The following is a 19,510-nucleotide window of genomic DNA, read 5'->3' as shown; positions in this document are numbered from 1 at the left end:
GAAGGAGTACCTGCTAAGTGGACAGCGGGGCCTGCTGGGTGGAGGGCAGGGTTTGGGCAAGGGCCTGGGAGCCTGAAAAGGCCCCAGATGAGACGGGGTGAGGGGTCAGCATGACCGGAGCCCAGGCCTCCCCGGGGCCAGAGTTCCCACCCTGGTTCTGCCTCTTATGCCTGGTCATAGCTCTGTGTGCCCAGCTGTAAATTGAGATGACTCTGATAGTTGCCTCCCTTCTCACTAGGGGCATTAAAAGCGAGTTACTGCTACTCGTGAAGGCCTGGGCAGTGAGCTGGTGGTGTTGTTTACATGCTGGGCTCCACCCAAGGTGTGGAGGGAGTGGCAGGAGGCTGCTTGCAGCTTAGCAAAGTCACTCTGGTTGCCCTGGACACTCAGGAAGGGTGGTGCCAGCCCGGTGGCCTAAGGGCCACAGGTCCCACCTTAGACCACACACTAACTCTTTGCGTGCCAAGGTATGTGGTAAGAGATTTAAGCAGTAAAATAATTTTTTACATTACGATGCGTTTTTTAAATAGATACTAGGGACAAAAATGAACTCGTTTACCGAACCCATCTTTTTTACAGCTATTATTTGAAATTGTGTTTGTTTTATAACAAATTTAAGTAAAAATATACATGAGGAGATTTAAAATTTTTTTTAATGTTTATTTTTGAGAGAGCACGAGCAGGGGAGGGGCAGAGAGAGAGAGAGAATTAGAAACTGCGAGATCATGACCTGAGCCAAAGTCAGACGCTTAACCGACTGAGCGAGCCAGGCAGCCCTAGGAGTAGGATTTAAAGGGAAGCCTCTGGAAGTGATACCTTAGCAGCTCACTGACAGAGCAAGAATGGGGAGGGGCGCCATTGGGGTCAGGACAGTCACCTTCCCAGGGGCTGAGGTCCCCTCGCAGCAGGGCCTCAGGCATTCCCCAGCTCAGTCACCCCTTCGACATTTTCCCCGATACTTGTGGTCTGAGGAGGAGAAAGGCTTTGTGTACAAAGGCGTTCGGTGTGGCATTGCATACAAACAGGAACCAAGGAGGAAGGACGGCCTCAGCGAGCCAAGCGGGGAAGGAAGTGACAAAGCGGGTGTCGCAGAACTTCCCGTGGCCCTAAGGATGCTTGGGACAGCCTCTGTCCACACGGGGAAACGCGGGGGCCGTTCAGCCTGCCTTGGGGTGTTCCCTGCAAGCCCGGGCTCAGAAACACAGACTGAGGGTTGAGGCTCTCGTGTGATGTCTGTGCTGCGCTCAGAGTGTGGCTGTGCTACATTTACGATTCAGAAGCACATCTGTCCCTTCCCTAACAACTTCAATTCATTCTTGCTGAATGGAAAACTATTTCCATCAAATCTATCGGGGAATATATGCATTCTATCCCCATTCGGGATATTCCCCGCTTTTTTCACAGAGGGAAACATAGATCAGCTGGGCACAGACAAAATAAGCAGCACTGGAAAAGCGACAGAGAGCTTGTACGTAAGATGTGACGTAGGGACGGCCCGCTGCACCCCCAGCAAGAGACAGGAGCACCGGCGGGCAGGGGTGGAGGCGGGATCGGCAAGGTGCTGTGCTGAGTGCTGCTGGAGCTGGAATAAACATAAGTCATCCTCACCCTGTCTTTATTTGCAATGCTGCTGTTTGGTGCATCGTGAGTTTGTTTTACGTTACTTTTTCTTTCATGTTTGTTCATTTTTGATAGGTGGGGAGGGGCCGGGGTGGGGGGCAGAGGATCCAAAGTGGGCTCCGTGCCCACAGCAGCGAGCCCGACACGGGGCTCCAACCCACAAGCCGTGAGGTCATGACCTGAGCCGAAGCTGGACGCTCAACTGACAGAGGCACCCAGGCGCCCTTACCATCACTTTTGAGTTTTTAAATCACATTAAAAGTATTAGCGTGTCTTGTGTATTATAAGATTCTTGGGGCCCGTTTACATTGTGCCCGGGGCAAGTGCCTCGGCTGGCCTCTCCCTGGTCCTGTCCCGACCCAAACAGTCATTATGTGAGGCAAGTCTGTGATGACAATACAAAATGTTTTTTTCATCCATGCTATAAAACCTTCCCCACCTGAAAAACAAATAAAAATTTAAAAAAAGAGAGCAACGGCTTTGCATATGCTGTTTCCCGTCCCTGGAAAACTGCACAGCCCTTCATCTCCCATGTGACCGCAGCGGGCCGCAGCACCCAGGTTGGGCTGGGCTTACATCTGGGCATGGGCATCATGGTTAGGAATGCTCTTGCCATGACCAGGGGCAGGCACATTGAAGGCAAAAAGATGTCTCACTTGGGAAAAGTCTGACCGGCAGGTCTCGGAGGGACTTCTGGGGCCCTCGGGCTCCTGGGAGTTTCTGCCTCTGCATAGGAGGCCACCCTCGGGCAATACCAGGCCCTACTGGTGGTAGGAGCTGAGCATTGCATTGGCACTCTGCACCTGGGGCTTTGTCACCTGCCTTCCTTCCCCTGGAGGTGCTGGGGTATCCTGCACCTGGGTCCCAGACACCTGGGCTGGAGCTCAGTTACTGGCTTAGAGCAAATCACTGAGTCCCACAGAGCCCGCTTCCTTAGTCTATTTTTATTATGTTTATTTTTGCGAGAGAAAGAGCGTGCGTGCAAGCAGGGGGAGGTGGTGGTGGGGGGTGGGGGGGACAGTGGATCCGAAGTAGGCTCCAGGCAGACAGCAGCGAGCCCGACACGGAGCTCAAACTCACGAACTCCGAGTTCGTGACCTGAGCTGAAGTCAGATGCTCACCCGACTGAGCTACCCAGGCGCCCCGCCCCGCCTTACCTAGATGAGAGCAACACTACCAACCACCCAAAGCTCGTGGAGAAACTGGGGTGCCTATGAGGAAGCTCCCATCAGGAGTGGCCGCTCACCCGATGTGAATTTCCGTTCTCTCCTGGAAGATGTAACAGGAGCAACGTGGAGCCTCCTTTGTAAGCTTTTCTTATCTGTAGCGTTTTGGAGATGTGCCTGCGTTCCTTAGTTCCCTCTGGATCCCTTGGCCCTCAAGGGTCATAAAACCTTGTAGGTTTTACCTCTTCAGTAGCCACTGATTCAGTCTGCCCGTCTGTGTCCACACTGTGCCCGCCTTAGTCGGGGCCCTGCCTCACCTCTAGCTCACTCTCACCCCCCTGTTGGCAGATGCTGACCCTGGGCATCCCATCCTTGCAAGCCTCAGTGCACACGCTTGGTTCTCAGGCACAGCCAGCTGTCTCCCCCTGATACCAGCCTGTCCTGTTCGGAGGGCAACCTGGCTCGCCTCCCAGCCTCCCATGAATTTGGCTGTGGCTGAGCCACTGGGTTCTGGATGTGATCTGAGACAACGCAGTCTCTGATTTATTTCCTGAAAGGTGCATGCCTGTCCCTTTCCTTTCTTCCCCTCCAGTGGGGTGGGATGAGGACGCAGTGGCAGGAGCTGCAGCAGCCACCTTGGACCAAGGGCCACATGCTCAACGCTTCCCTGGCAGAGAGAGGGGAAGGTGGGAGGAGAAAGAGGCCAGGCTGCTGCTCCTCCCTGCTAGCCTCCATTCTGATCATGGCCGTGTCCTCTACCTGAGGCCACAGCCTGACAGGCACCCTGCTCCCCAGGCAGTGTGTTCCACCGGCACCCCCCTCCCCCCCGTCAGGGCTCCCTGTGGCTAGTCCTGATGCTACACCCACCCCGGTGGACCCCTTCATCACACTAGCCTTGGTTGGCTGCTGCTGTGGGTGCCAACCTGAGCTCCCCCCACCAAGCCCTGCCCTGAGCCCCCTCGCCACAGGACCGGTGCACCCCACTGCTGTTCCTCTTTCTGCTTTCCTGCAGGGCTGCCTCTGGGCTGGTCCCCTGTGCTCTCATTGTCCCTTTTCCTGCCCCACAGCTGGGAGACACTGGACTGACTGGCAGGTTTGTGGCCCTCTGTCATTTTGGGGGCAGCCCCAGGTGCCTGCTGCAGCCTGCCTTCCCTCCCTCATTGGACAGCTATTTACCGGGGACCCCTAGAGACCAGAAGCCTAATGCAGGACACACCCTCCTGCAGCTCAGTTCTGGTGGAGGGACAGTTACCGAGGCGTCAAGCAGAACACGGATCATGGCAGACGGCAATAACGTGCTGGGGAGAAGGAAGGCGGGAAGGAGCCAGGGTAGCTGTGCTGGCGTTAGACCAGGTGGTAAGGAAAGGCCTCACAAAGGCCAGCAAGGGAAGCTGGTGTGTGTGGGCGGGTGGTGGGGGGGGGGTGGGGGGCAGTGGACACAGGAGGAAGAGGGTGAAGGCAGGGAGGCCACAGGCCTGTTATGAGCCAGCAGGGCCACCTGTGACTCACTAGCGCCCCCTCTGGCCACCGTGTGGGGAAGACTGAAAGGGCACCACCCCCTGAGGAGGGTGCTGTCGCCACCTGGCGGGAGGAGAAGGCGACAGCAGTGGGGCCAGAGGGAAGTGGCCCGTCGCCCTGCTCCGGAGACGGAGCTGACTAGGGGACAGACGCGGAGCGGAGGAGGGTGTGTAGAGCAGGCGAGCTGAGAGGGGCCGTGCTGGGGAGTCCAGGGCTGGGACGGGCGGCGGCGGAGTTGGGAGAAAGCACGCATGTGGTCTGCTCTGGGCACAGGTCCCCAAGCACAGAGAAGGGAAAATCAAGGCCCCACAGGCTGGCTTGAGTCACATGACCGGCTCAGCCCAGACGGCAATACCGCCTTGCCAGAGGGCCTGCTCTTCCCCGTACAGGGAGTGGAGTAGTCTCGGATCAGACAGACAGACGGCACCACCATGCAGAAAACATCCGGTTTATTAGGATTAGCTGTGGTGTACATGGTTCCTTTGATAGTTCTGAGCTGATCACGAGTCCCCAGTAACGGTACACAGGTAGGGATGCGGCTGAACACAGACAGTAACTGGTAAACTGCTTAGAAAATCACGGGGACCCCAATGGGTTATGTTAGCGATTTGTGAAAGAAAGAAAACGTAGCGTGGGACCTTGCCACGGGTGCAGAGCAGAGCAGGCGGGTTTTTGTGGCCTCCTTCAGTGCTCTCGCTGCGAGCCCCCGTGCCCCCCAGAAGCTGGATGGGAGGGCCGGAGACCATCCACCCCCCTCCCTGCAAAGGAGCAGCGCCCCCCTCTTCCTGCTTACAGGTGGCATCTCTTCCCAGAAAGACTGTCAGCCATGAAACCCATTTCCATACGGACCGGCGTGACCTCCGAGTTACAGGGGGAAGGTGCTGCATCCACGACAGCACTGGGGCCTAGTGTCCCGACAGGTTGTCCCGTCGCATCTCCGGAATCCATCTTCCCACCTGCTCGAGGCCGGGACACGTGTGACCCAGCTTCCTTCCCTTCCAGACCCAGCTCTTCGTCGTGGCGAAGGCAGCACTTGGAAGTTACGAATGTCAGCACGGAGCATGGAGCCGTCAACACTGAGCAGGAACTCGGTTCAAGACTCACACACACAGCTGTCCCAGGACAGGCAGGCACGTGGCACTGGCGTGGCCCCGCGTGGGACTCCAGACACAGCTGGTGTCCAGCTCCCACCCCTGCTCCTATTCAGCAGGTGGGGTGGCCTGTCAATGTCCCCGTCCCCTCCTAGATTGGGAGACACTCCTGCTTCCAAATAATTCTTTGTTCTAATATAGGCGAGTCTTTAACCAGATATACAAATGTGACTGATTTAGAGCTTTCGTATAATCTCTGTTAGAGCTTTCATATAAATAAACTCATGCATCCAAAAGATTCCCGGTCAAACCACGTGCCTGATATTTAATTTGGGAAATAGCCTGGCCGGCACACGCTTCTCGGAGAGGCCGTGGGGATGGGAGGGCGCGGGGACTTTGTGTGACCCGCGCTATCACAGCTCCGGGCAAGAATTCCAGATCTGGGTTCAGGGGCGTCTCAAGGCTTGAGGGTCTGCGGGGGGAGTTTCTGCTTCTCCGCTGAGCAGCAGAAACACCAGTGGCCCAGCTGGAACAGGCCAGGGCTGACCTTCTCTCTCAGTGCATTTTTTACATTTTTCTCCTCCGAAGAGAAGCCAGAGAAGGAAGACAGGGCAATGAAAACCCCCCTCCATGGGAACGTGGGCCCTGCCCGTGCCCTTCCCCCACCGGAGGGGCAGGAGAGCACAAACCCCGGCCCCCGGGGCGAGCATGACTTTCAGCTGGGGGTCGGGGTCTGCCCACCGGAGGAGGATGCCCCGCTCTTGGCTACGCCGTGGTGAGGTCAGGGCCCCTGGACAGAGAGCGCGAGGGATGCCCCGCTCCGGACACCCAGACCAAGCCTCAGAAGAACAGGGGGTGAAAGGCAGCGGTTCCCACTGCTGAAGGAAGAGGAGTGGGAGCCCCAACTCCCAGTCTCCAAAGTCAGAGGGCCTGGCAGGGGAGCGGCCGCCTCGTCTGGGGCCTTGGGGTCCCCGGATTGCACCCTGCGGTGTGCCCCCCAACGGTTCCACCCCCACCCGGGGTCCTGGTTGACGAAGAGCCTCATGAGGTAACAGCAGTCCCGCTTGAAAGTGAAAGTACTCTGCAGTGGGCGGTGATCCCAGTTTATTGCTGGCGCTGAGTGAGGGCCACGGACGGGCCTTTGGGGGTCGGCACCTGAGAAGGGCAGGTCAGGCGCTGCTGGGCCCTCTGCTGGGAAAGGTCGCCCTGGGGCCAGCCTCGCTGTGGCCTCCGGGTCCTGCAGTCCTGGGCAGGGCCACCGAGTCGGGACTCTCTCGTTCTGCCACCAGAGGTGGCTGTGCCGCCAGCACCGAGGCTCCCAGGGCGGCTGTGGGCCCGGACCAGGGATGGGCCCGTAACCACCCACTGCTGGCGCTCCAGGGCCCCGCTTTCCGGGGGGTTGCACCTTAGCGCCTTAACCAGGGCCCTCCCGCCAGCCTGTCCCCCTCCTGTGCGGGGGCATCAGGCTCCCATAGCTTCAAGCCCCCCTCGGTCCCACCCACCCACCCACCCACCCAAAGAGTCTCTGCTTTAGAATATACAGTATATATTAGATGCTTCATCTTGAATACGCTCCCTCTCTGAGTGTCAGGTCAAATTAGTCACGTGAGGGAAGGCGGCCTCCGAATATGTAAAGCACTCAGCGGGCGCCCACCAGGCTCCCTGGCAGGAAGGAGGGGATTCCTGACCAAGTTCTCTTTCCAGGCCAAGCTTCCTCCCATCCCAAAGCCCAGCTCCAGGCTGATGAGGAGCTGACATGGGTCATGGGTGACTCCTCATGTCAAGGAAGTCCTGGGCATTGTCTGGGCCTCGGGGGGCACGTGAGACTGCCCGGGGAGGTGACGCCTGCCACCTTGTCCCACGGCCAGAGAAAGGCCACAGAGCAAGGCCAGCTGGGGACGGTCTTGGGGTGGGGGCTGGAGGAGAGGGCAGGAGGGGAGACTCTGATTATTGCGGTCAGGTGTCCGGGGAACACCAGGGATTCCTGGGAACCTTGTGGGGGCTGGGAGAGGCAGGGCAGAGGCTCCGCTTGGTTTTAAGAACATTTGAGCACATTCTCTCCCTGGGAAACTTGCCTGTGGCCCTTCTCTGTGCATGAAGTGTCTATCCCTTAATGCAGATCCAGTGACAGACAGCCTGATATATGCGAAGGATGTCTTGTTTTAAAGTAAATTGTGCCAGGGATCCCTCCGATTTGTGATCCCCACCCCTGCCCCCTGCAAGCCACATCTGACAAGCCAGCTTCTGCCCTTCCTCTGCCCACTTCCCCGACCCACCGGCTGTGGGCAGGTCACGCAGCCAGTTCGCTCAGAGCGGGGACTGCTTTCCCGCGGCTGCTGTCCTTTGGGAGACCCACATGTTTATTTCGTGGAAGACGGAGTTGGTTACTTCTGGAAGCTCTTTGTGGAGAACGTGGTAGGCACCTTCGTAAATCTGCAATTGGGAGAGACAGGAAGTCAGGGCCACAGGAAGGGACAGGTACAGGCAGGGAGGAGCCAGCGGGTGCTCCAGGCTCTCTCCCCATGCGCCGAGGACTCCCCTCTTTATGCTGTTGTTGTCTTTCGATCAGAGGACAGCTCAAATAAATTAAAATGTCCCAACGTGTTCTAGGGGTGCCTGGGTGGCTCGGTTGAGCGTCCGACTTCGGCTTAGGTCATGATCTCGTGGTTTGTGGGTTCAAGCCCCGCGTCGGGCTCTGTGCTGACAGCCCAGAGCCTGGAGCCCATTTCAGATTCTGTGTCTCCCTCTCTCTCTGTACCCCTCCCCCCTCACACTCGGTCTCTCCTTCAAAAATAAAAAAACATTAAAAAAAATTAAAAAAAATAAAATGTCCCAACATGTTCTAGCATGCCTTTCCTTACGCACACCCTCCCTTGACTCTACTCTCTCTAGCTATGGACCCGTCTGGGCCTCCATCTCGAAAGGGTGAGTTCCACTCACTGTCTACACGTCCTTGCCTTCCGTCTGGTGCTCAGCGTATTCCAACCTTTCACTCCCACCAGCTCTCAGCGTGTGTTCTTGGCACCCCCTCCCATGACCTTCCCCTCGCAGTAGCCAGGAAACGCTTTTTGCTCCCGTGTGATCTGACTTCTCAGCTCATTCAAAAGTTGACCGGTGTGAACTCTCTAGAAACACTCTCCTCTTGTGGTTTGCACGGCTTTCCGCCCTCACGGTCTTCTTCCTGTCTCGCCACCAGCCCCTTCTCAGTCTAGGCTGTACCTACGGCCCTGCTGACCTTTGCATGCTGGCAGGGCCCATGGGCGTGGCCGTGGGTCTCCTTGTCCTTCCCTGGAGTAACCCTGTCCAGTCTCATGGTTTTAAAACCACTCCTGTGCTGGTGACTCAGGAATTAAATCTCCAGCCAGATCTCTCTCTGAACTCTAGATGCGTATATCTGACTGCCTATTTGTAGGACTGCCAATAGGCATCTCCAAATTTCTTTTTTTTTTTTTTAACCGTGGTAAAAAAACAAAAAAGATAACATAAAATTTACCACCTTCATCATTTTTAAGTGTACAGCTCAGGAGTGTTAAGTATTTCCACATGGTTGTGCAACAGATCTCTAGAACTTTTTCACCTTGCGAAACTGAAACTCCCGTTAAATTCCCTCTCCTTCCCCCGGCTCTGGGCAACCACCATTCTACTCTCTATTTCTATGGTTTTTGACTCCTTTAGATGCTTCACGCAAGTGGAATCATACGGTGTTTTTGCTTCTGCAATTGGCTAATTTCACTGAGCATAATGTCCCCAAGGTTCATCATGTTGTAGCATGAGTCAGAACTGCCTTCCTTTTTAAGGCTGAATAATATTCCATCACTGGTCTAGACCACATTTGATGTATCCACTCATCCACCGATGGACGTCTGGGTTGCTTCTATTGCTCGGCTGTGGTGAAGAATGCCCCCATGAGCACGGGTGGTGAGCACCTTTTGGAGACCCTGCTTTCCTTTCTTTTTCCGAATTTCTAACGGGACCCTCTAACAGGTGGCTCAAAATGGAATTCTGGATATTCCCCACACCTCTGTCCCAGTGTCTCACAACTGGGAGCCGCGTCTCCTCCCTGGTGCAAGCCCACAGCCCAGGGCTTGCCCTGCTCCCTCCCAGCCTGTCTCTGGCCTCCAGTCTTGCCTCCACGTGGCAGCTGTGAGGACTCCTGGAGAACTGAAATCAGCACATGTCACTCTCCAGCTCCAGATGCTCAGGTGAATCTTCATGCAACCCAGAGAAAAAGTCCCGACTCTGGGTACGCGGGCCACCACTCCCTTGCTCGGCTCACACGCCCCCTGCTGGCTGCTTGCACACAACCCGATCTTTCCAACCTGGGGTCTTGGTGTGCTGTCCCTCGTTCTAGAACATTCTTCCACCACTCTCCCTGTGCGCCCCATCTGAAGCAGGGGCTTCACCGTCCCTCTGGTCGGCCAGCCCACCCCTGGCACCGACCCCCTGCATCATCATCCTGGTCGCGTTTCTGCTTAGTGCTCATCTGGCTAGGACGCGGGCCACATGGGAGTCGGACTCTGCCTGTCTGGACCCCGGGCCTGGCACAGAGTAGGTGCCCAATGAGTATGTGAATTGAAGAAGAAACGGATGAGAGGGGGGTGAATGCATAACTGAGTGGTCTTCTTGGGGCTGGGGTGTGCCACACGGGAGGCTCCCACCCAGGCTGCCAGGTCCACCGGAGTTTTCATGCCCTCTGGCACTAACACAGCCAGCTTTCCTCTCCCTGCTCTCCTTCTTGTTCTTCATCCACAAGTCTGCATCTGGTGTTTGGTGTGGGCCGGGGTCTGCTCTTCGTACTGCTGCAAGGGGAGCACTTGATGGTTGGCAGGGATGGAAGCGTCTTTGTTAGCGAGGTGCGGGGTAGAGAGCGGCAGGGGCTCTGTCAGAGGCCCTGAGTTCGAATCCCGACTCCGCCACTCAGTAGGTGTAGACTCTGCGTGACTTTGCCTGCTCTCCTTACACTGAGCAAGAAATGGCCCTGGACACAGGGCTCCTGCACTCGGTTGCTCAGGCTGTGGTGGCACGGTCGAGGACACATCTGTTGGGGAATGCACTGCACCCTAGGGGTGTGTCTGCCTAACCAGCCGCAGAGCGCCACCTTCAGGGTCAGCTGTCGCTTGATGGGTATACAGTAGGTGTTCCTCCACCTGGGGCTCTGCCCGGTTCCATCAGGCAAACAAAATGGGCCCCTCTCAACCCCACAACTACATCTGCCATCTTGAAAGGTGCTCTGAGTTAGTCCGTTGCAGTCTATCGGGTGTGATGTGCCACATGGCTACACCACAGGTGCTGTCCCCTCTGCGGGACACGCTCTTGAGGGTTCCCTTGCAGACCAGATCCCACCAGGCCCCCTGCACCTTTGCGCTCAGAGCCCCCGGGGGCGGCAGCCGGGCTGAGGCTGTTGCTGCTGGTGCGTAAGGCCAACACGTAGGGAGGCCAGGCAGAACACATGCCCTTGGCCCTTGGTCGCGGCCAAGCCGAGGGCATTCTCTCGGGAGACCTCTCTCTGCTCCATGCCCGGTTGCGGTTCTCTTCTTGACTGCGACAACTCAGTGCTCTCTCCTTCTTCCTCTCAAGCTCGTTCATGTGAACAATCAGCTCATGGCTTGTGCACTTGCTCAGAATTAATAGATGCCTGGCATCCCTGGTACTTGTTCCCCCGGGGGGGGGCCCAAGGGACGCCACCTTCCCTCTGTCTTGGGGACGTGGGGGGCAGCTGCTCACCTTGAGTGTTTTGTCCTGGCTCTTGGAGGACTCCATGACCAGGTAGGCCCCTTTGCTGTCACAAAGGCGGTCGGCAGAGCCCTGGAGCAGCAGGAAGGGCAAGGTCAGCTTGGGGAGGGCCCGCTCCACCCGCGTGACAGCATTGAGCAGCTGGTTGCCGAAGCACACCTTCAGTCCCGCCCGGCAGATGAGGGGGTCCGCATTATAAATGTCGACCTGCAGGAAACAGAGAGAGAGAGAGAGAGAGAGAGAGAGAGATCCATGAAATGGTGGGCAGGGGGCTTCCAGTCCAGGGGCCCGGACCTGTTTCCTGGGAGTTTTCCTCCTGCTCTGGCCTGAACGGCTGATTCGGGTCATGTCCGCTACTCTGGGCTGTGGGTGCTGAGCGAGAGCCAGGAGCAGGGCCAGCCCTTCCAGAAGGCCGACCTGCACTACTTTTGGCGCCCCTGCTTCCAGGCTCTGCTGCATGCTGCACTCATACCCGTGCCCATGGACAGTTTCAAGCATCGATTTGTCACCAAAAAGATGTAAGCAGCATCATATTGTTTGCTTTGATGGTTTCAGTCAGGAGTAGCTCTGAAGAGGTTTTGGCGTTGATCTGCGTGGATTCTGTTTTCTCTAAGTCTGTCCACCTGGAATTCTGTCTGCCTGGTGGGCGTGGGTGAGGAGCACACGCTGAGTGCGGGGGTAGGAGGGGCTCTGCTGGAAGGCCTGGGGCTGCTGCGAGGGGTGCCGAAGGCCCTTGGCAGGACACCGCCCCCTCAACTTCAGGAGAAGCAAGGCCTGGGGCAGGTCTGGGCCGCAGAGGTCGCCCGCCACACTGACAAGGAGCCTGTCACCACACCTGCACCCTCAGCCGTATCTGCCCCTTCACGGGATGTGCCTAGAGGCGGGTCTGACGTGGCGGTCCACCCAGCCGTGGGTGGGGCTGCCCTGGCACCCTGTCCTGCTCTCCCTACCTTCTGGCTGGACTCCTCTGCCTCTGAGGGTGCCTGCTCACTCTGGCCCGAGGTGGGGCATCTGCCCCACAGAATCTGGGTAACAAGTTTCTAGAACTCTCTGAGGCCCATATGGGCAGCTGTGAGACCACAACGCCCCTCCGCTCACTTTCCTCATCCTTGCCGGTGGGTACTTAGCCAGTTGGAGAAGTGCCCTGTGGTGTCAGGACTGGGTGAGGGAGCAGAGAAGCCACAGGGATGAAGCTTCCGGGAAGAGATGCTCATGAGGCCATCAGAGAATCCAGTGCGTTCTGACTCTGACCCTCCAGGTGTGGGGGCTACATCTCCCCTTCTTCACCACCCCCTACAGGGCCTCCACCAGAATCCTGGATCTGGGCCAAGAAGGGACAGGCTGTCTTGGGTCGCCCCTGCCATCCCTGGAGTGCTCCCATGCTGGGGACTGAGCATGGCAGGCACACCAGACCATTTGTGAAAAGCCACGAGAGATGGATTAACCACTTCCTGCAGCTGAGCTGGTGTTGACTCCTGCAGGGCCAGGCCATCTGCTTGGGGGCTGAGAGGATGAGAGACTGGCCAGGACAGGGCACAGGCAGTTTCTGGCTTGACCGCATGGCCACAGCGGGAGAGCATTCGGGGTCTGCATGGAGGCATGTTTGGGGAGAGGGCTATGGGGCCCCCCAGAGAGGCCTGGGCTTAAAGTCTGTCGTAAACTGATGCCAACAAATACAAAGGCAACTGCAGCACCTCTGACCGGACACATGCTTTGTGCTCAGTGTGGGGCCGGGGTGTCACGAGCAGGATCTCGTTTGGGAAAAAGAAATGAGGGTAGCCAACATTCATTCCTGAACTCTCCTGCGAGTTTGGCCCTGAGCGTTCAACCCATTCAACCTTCATGACCTTCGTAAACACACTGCATGAGGAATGGCTCTCATTACCCCTGTTTTGCAGAGGAGGCGGCTGTCACGAGTTACCCAATTCCTGTTTTCCCCTATAGAGCCCTGGATGTGCAGTTTGGAACACTACCACCCAGAATAAAGACTACATTTCCCAGCCTCCCTTGTAGCCGTGCGGTCACGTGACCAGATTCTGGCCAATAGGGAGGGAGTGTGCACTTTCTGGTCAAGGAAAGGCTTATCCTACCCTTGCCCCTCCCACCTGCCAGGGCAGACCCGGGTGGAGTACAGAGACAGGTGATGCCACAGGGACAAGGGCTGCCCCTTGGAAACAGCGAGAAAAAATGGATGCCGTTAGCCCTGAGAAGTCACCGTGCGGGGAAACAAGCCTCTCTCCTGTTACACCCTGTTGTTGTGGTCTGGTCTGGGCAGGCTGGCGGGCCCCGGGCTGACAGCACTCCATTCCACGCTGCCAGGGCCCTGGTTGTGTCCTTGCGAGAGTACAGGGCCCGAGCCCGTTAGACCACCCCCCTCCTGAAGCGGCCTGACACTTTGCCCTGCTGACCCAGATCACCCTGGGCACGTGAAGGCCCTTGAGGAGTTTGCTCCTGGGTTTAATTGCTCTGACAATCAAGTGGCTTCCTGCTCTTGGCTCTTGGCTTCCTTTTTCCACGTCTGGATCACGTAGGCCCTGTTTACACAATGATCTATTACGGGCCTGGGGAAGGACATACCAGATGTGTTGGGGAAAGGGCAGGCCCTGGTATAAACCATGGCCAGGGTGGAAGGCGAGTGGCAGAGGGGAACTGGGACCAAGAAGGAAGAGGAGGGCCATGTGGAAAGCCGAGGCTCAGAGGGCCCAACCCTGCCTCCAAGTAACCATTCTGGCCCAGTCATGGCAGCCTTTGTTTTCTGAGAGCTTGAGATCTAAATCTGCCCAAAGTCCTCCTTTGGGGGTAGCAATGTGTCCTATCATCCCCAGGAAGGAATGGACAGGGCTCTCCCTCCTCGGCCGGGTCTGAGCCCAGAGCACAGGTCTGCAGAACTAGCCCATTCAAAACCGGAGACCACAAGGTCAGTCCCCAAAGATGTATGATTCCATTTCCACGACATTCTTGAAATGACAAAATGAGAGAACGGATTAGTGGTTCGGGAGGGATGAGGTGGGAGGGAAGCGGACGTGGAGGGATTCCGGGGCTCGACTGTATCAGTACGCTGGTTGAGTTACTGTCCTACAGATTTGCAAGATGTCATCACTGGGGGAACTGAGGAAGGGTACATGGGATCCCTCTGTATTATCTGTCACAAGTCTGTGTGAATCACAGTTATCTTCAAATAAAAAGTCTAATTAAAAACACATAACAAAGATCCAGTCTTTGGTACTATCTCTCACGCCCAGCTCCCTCCATTTGTTGGACCACAGCTGGTCCTGCCAGTGGAGGACAGTGTCTGCTGGGGACCTACCAGCCAGAAGCTGTGGATCTGAGACCAAGTGACTGAATTTTTGTTCCAGATGACTGACTTCTGGGGACACCTCCACTCGCTGAGACTTGAAGTCCTTTTTCTTGGTTGGGGTAGTTGACTGACCAATATAAGAAAGACCAGAGGAGTGAGGGCCACCCAGCCCTGACATCTCCTACCTGTGTGATCTTGGGCGAGGCCCTTCTCCTTCCTGGGCTTCAGTTTCCCCACAGAGAGGACCTTGAAATTCCTTTTGGGTTGTAAGTTTCATAAGCTGTGAATATGTTCCTGGCCTCCTGTGTGTGTTTTAGCAATCGTCAAGTACTTCACGGTTTTCTGAGGCTCTCAGGGCCGTCAGCAAGGTTGAACTGGACAGCCAGGAACATGCCAGCTGGGGCTCCTGACTTCCGCACAAGGTCTCTCTGTGGGAAGAAACTTTGCCCCAAAGCACAGTAAATATAGCTGCAATCCACAGCTGGGAGTTTTCTTGAACCTTTGGTTGAGCAAAATCTAGGCCCCACCCCACCAGTCAAAGCTCTTGACCTATTTTTTTGAAAATCTGTTCTGTGATGGAATGCAAAATTACATTTTTAATTAGAATAATACTAAAAATAACTAACACACGGAGCCCTTAACTCTGTACCGGGTGCTACATGAAGTGCTTTACTTGTATTTGCTCATCGAAACTTCTCAGGAAACCTCTGTAGGGACTGGTATTATTCTATCTGTGAGGAGCCTGAAGCTCAGAGAGGCTGTGTGACTCACCCAAAGTTACACAGTAATTAAGGGGCAGAGCCAGGATAAGAAGGTAGGCAGGTGGGCGCCACATTAGCATTCTGAACCACTCACCAGGCTATGCTACCTGTCTAGAGAAGAGAAAGTAAAGGTGGGTCTTGTGCACTTAGATGGCCAGGAGCTGTGGAGGTGGCCCTTCCAGAAAAGAAAGGGCTGGGTCCCTGGTGAGGACCAGAAACGTCTGGGCCTGACAGATAACGAGGTGATCTTTCGCGGACTGCCAAAGGGCAAGGGGGTGCCCTCTGGGCACAGACACACAGGTGTCATTCCACATGACACCGTCTCCTACCTCACAGACAAATACAGCCCAGCAGGCCTCCTCTCCTGAGGCTTCCCCTCAGGTACTTACAGATGTGTCTACAGCTGGAGCTTTTCACCCTCTTTCCCTCGAATCCCTTCCTTTTCCTCTGGAAGCCTCATGCTTCCACCTGAGCTTTAGCCCACCCATCCTGGGACTCCCACCTCCTTCCTCCATTCTTTAGGTCTCTGTTAATCCATCCATTTCCTTCACAGGAAAATCAGATCACCTTCTCTGGCATACTGGAGAGAGAGTGCATAGCAACTCTGCCCAAAGGATTGCTATGAAACTGTGGGGACCCTAAAACGAACCGGCAGGCCTTTGCAGAGACAGTCTCTTCATTTCCCACCTTTACCTTGAATGGTAGGAGAGGAAATTTGTTGTGGAGAGAGTTGGATGAGGGAAAATCCTGTCCTACACATGTTGGCTTCCATCTCCTGTCTCAAGTGTTTTCCCAGCCGGATGCTCTTTGTCTCCTTGAGGGTCTGTTCTGCTTTCGGGCCTCAGGTCAGGACTCACTCCATCAGGCTCCCCAGGCTCTCAAGCTAGGGGCCCTCCACCAGCCCCACGTGCACCGGGGTCTGCAGTCTGGTGTTCGTGCGCCTGGCTCGGCAGTCAAGCATCAGCCCTTGGGGCCGGCCCTGGGAGGCCCTTGGTAGACACCGGATGGATGGATGGATGGATGGATGGATGGATGGATGGATGAGTGAGCCTTCCTCTAACCCAGCCTGAGAAGCAGCACTCAGGCTCTGGGGGTCTGGTGCACACTGGGCGGCAGCTGGGAAACTCCGCAGCGGGCTCGCTGGCCCACAGCTGGCAGAGGGGCTGTTCACAGCTGGAACGACACCAGGCTCAGAGGCTTCATGTCACAAAGAAGGGCTGGGCACCGGAGAGGAGTGCCCCCCGCCCCCAATGAAGGCCAGCTCTCGGGAGTGCCTTGCCGCTGCTTTCCCTGTGGCTCACGGGGCCGTGTTCTCATGAGTGCCAGGTTCATAGGATATCCTCAGGCGAACGAGAACTCAGCATAGGAATTGGCCTGAACCGAAGACATGGCCCGCTGAAAGCAGGCTTGCCTGGCGCGGCCAATGCAAGCTCCCCTCTCCGTGTGCCGTCTCTTGTTGAGCCTTGTCCAGCTGTCCCTGGGGCCTGGATGCCTGTAGAGTCTCTCCTCTCTTCCCACACTCAGCTCACTGCCCCTTGCTCCGGGAGGCCTCCCTCCCTGGGGGCACTGTGAGCCATCACTGTTCCTGTCCTTCCTCCCGGCAGTCATCCTCTGTACCTACAGCCTGGGGCTGCCCCTGACATTTCTGGTTTCCAGAATCCCCCTTCCCATGCCCCTCTTCTTGTCTGCTGGCAAACCCCGGGCCCCTCTTCAGGGCCAGTTCACATGTTTCCTCCCACTGACAGGCGTCCAGGCACTGTTGGGGAACCTGGTGCTTCCCTCCAGGACTCCTGTATCTTTGACACAACTTTCGCTGATGTGATAACAACAGCTCCCATCGGCATGGTGTCTACACGGCACCAGGCTGCGGCCAAACCCGCCCCCCCGCCACCCCGCTCCAAGGTGGATCAGTGGCACCGTGTGGTTTCCAAGGTCGTGTTGTGGCACAAAGGAGGAGACAGAGTCGGGGATCTGGGTCTGGACTCTTCCCACTGAGCCTGCTGCCTGCCTCTTTGTCCTTCTCCAGAACCACCTTTCTGTCCTGTGGCCGTGACCCCAGAAGACAGGGTGGCTCATCGGGTATTTCCGGGCCTGGCCCGAAGCGGGGCTTCCATGAAATCCTGTTGGTGTAACGTGCCACCTGCAGGACGGCAGAGGGGAGATGAGGGTCTTGCCTGACGCGGCACAAAGTCCCCCCAACTCGGCTGACTGAAGGCAAGCCAGGAGGCCCGAGTCACTGCTATGGCTGTTGGAGGACATGCCCAACCTTGGTGGCTGAAATTCTCGAGCCAGACAAGAACCATCAGAAATAAGGCCACTGTGGTTCCATTCTGGATAGACACAGGATGAATCAGGATTAGCCTACATGTATGAGTTACCGCTGAATCAAGAGCGTATGAATTACTGAGCATCACTGAACATTGCAAAAACCCAGCACAAGGTTCTGGGGCTTCCTTCTGGAGGGCCGAGGATCTTCACAATCAGACAGGCAACCCTGCCGGCTCCTTCAGAGTGGAGCTCCCTGGGTTGTGACCCCGAACCAGACACAGCTCCTGAGTGGTCACCAAAAGAAGGGGAAAAGCAGCCGCTGTACTCTCCACGCAGTCACATTGGCCACAGGGATTGAACACGAAGTGAGAGAAACAAGAAAGAATTACGGGGATCTTACAGGACCACCTCCGTCACGGCGGGTCACAAACAGCAAGATCCCGTCACCGCAAGTCTTAAAAAGTTGGTGGCAGGGGCGCCTGGGTGGCTCAGTCGGTTAAGCGTCCGACTTCAGCTCAGGTCACGATCTCGCGGTCTGTGAGTTCGAGCCCCGCATCGGGCTCTGGGCTGATGGCTCAGAGCCTGGAGCCTGCTTCCCATTCTGTGTCTCCCTCTCTCTCTGCCCCTCCCCCGTTCATGCTGTGTCTCTCTCTGTCTCAAAAATAAATAAACGTTAAAAAAAAAAAAATTAAAAAAAAAAAAAGTTGGTGGCAACTAAGGAAACCAAAATGCAGATTAGATAGAGAATGAAGACAGGGAATTACTGATACTTTTCCAAAGCGTGACGACGGCATGGGGCCATGTGTGAATGTCCTCATTCTGGTTCCTTCCTCTTGGGCAACACACACTGAAGTATTGAGGAGTTTAGGGTCCCGGTGCCTGCAACTTAACTTTCAAATGGTTCAGCCAAGACAAAGTACCTACTTCACCACCCTGGGTTGGGCAATGACTTCTTGAACATGACGCCAGATGCACAGGCAACATAAGAAAAAAGTAGGGAATTTGGACTACATCAAAATGAAAACCTTTTGTGCATCAAAGAACACTATCAACATAGAAAGGCAATCTACAGAATGGGAAAATATACTTGCAAATCACATACTGACAAACGGTTCATGGCTAGAATATACAAAGAGCTCCCGCGATGCAACAACAATGCTACCCAAAACATGTGATTGAAAAAATGGGAAAAGTAATGTGAATGGACACTTCTCCCAGGAAGATATACAAATGGCCAGTAAACACATCAAAAGGTGCTCAGCACCACTGGTCATTAGAGAAATGCAAACCCTTTTGGGTGTAAACCCAAAAGTACCAAAAGCAGGGTCTTGAAGAGATAGTTGCACACTCATGTTCACAACAGCCAAGAGGTAGATGCAGCCTGGGTGTCCGTTGACAGATGGATGCATGAACAAAATGTGATCTATCCATGCCATGGAATAGTATCCAGCCTTCTAAAGGAAGGAAAGTCTGACACAGGCTGCAACAGGGATGAGCCTTGAGGACACGGGTCAGTGAAATGAGCCGGTTACAAAGGGACAAATACTGTATGATCACACTCGTATGAGGTCCCTAGAAGAGTCCAATTCATAGTGACAGAAAGGGGGACGCTGGGTGCCAGGGGCTGGAGGCGACGGGGAGCAGAGCGTTATTATTTAGTCGGGACACAGTTTCAGTTTGGGCAGATGAAGAAGCTTTGGAGACGGGTGGCAGGGACGACTGTGCAACGTGGTGAGCGTGCTTAAGGCCACCAAGCCCTACATTTAAAAATGGTTAAAATGGTAGATTTTAAAAAATGAATTACTGGGACCTTATGAAGATAAAAAGCTTCTGCGCAGCAAAGGAAACAACCAACAAAACTAAAAAGCAACCAACGGAATGGGAAAAGACATTTGCAAATGACATATCGGACAAAGGGCTAGTATCCAAAATCTATAAAGAGCTCACCAAACTCCACACCCGAAAAACAAATAACCCAGTGAAGAAATGGGCAGAAAACATGAATAGACACTTCTCTAAAGAAGACATCCGGATGGCCAACAGGCACATGAAAAG

General features: G+C 55.5%; 1 protein-coding gene across 6 annotated transcripts in view; it reads right to left on the bottom strand.

Moving 5' to 3' along the window:
• Positions 1-6,910: 6,910 nt before the first annotated feature.
• Positions 6,911-19,510, bottom strand: part of MGLL (monoglyceride lipase) — a 245,416-nt gene continuing 232,816 nt past the window's right edge. For all 6 annotated transcript variants that reach the window (XM_042912516.1, XM_042912481.1, XM_042912492.1 and 3 more), the window contains 2 exons: positions 11,120-11,335; positions 6,911-7,828 (listed from right to left, as the gene is read on the bottom strand). In XM_042912516.1, coding sequence (XP_042768450.1) covers positions 7,703-7,828; positions 11,120-11,335 — 342 coding nt within the window. In that variant the 3' untranslated portion in view covers positions 6,911-7,702. The remainder of the gene's footprint in view (positions 7,829-11,119; positions 11,336-19,510) is intronic.

This window comes from Panthera leo, chromosome A2 (genome assembly GCF_018350215.1).
Source record: "Panthera leo isolate Ple1 chromosome A2, P.leo_Ple1_pat1.1, whole genome shotgun sequence".
In the NCBI taxonomy this organism is placed as follows: Eukaryota; Metazoa; Chordata; class Mammalia; order Carnivora; family Felidae; genus Panthera; species Panthera leo.
This window is presented reverse-complemented; position numbering and strand designations above follow the sequence as displayed.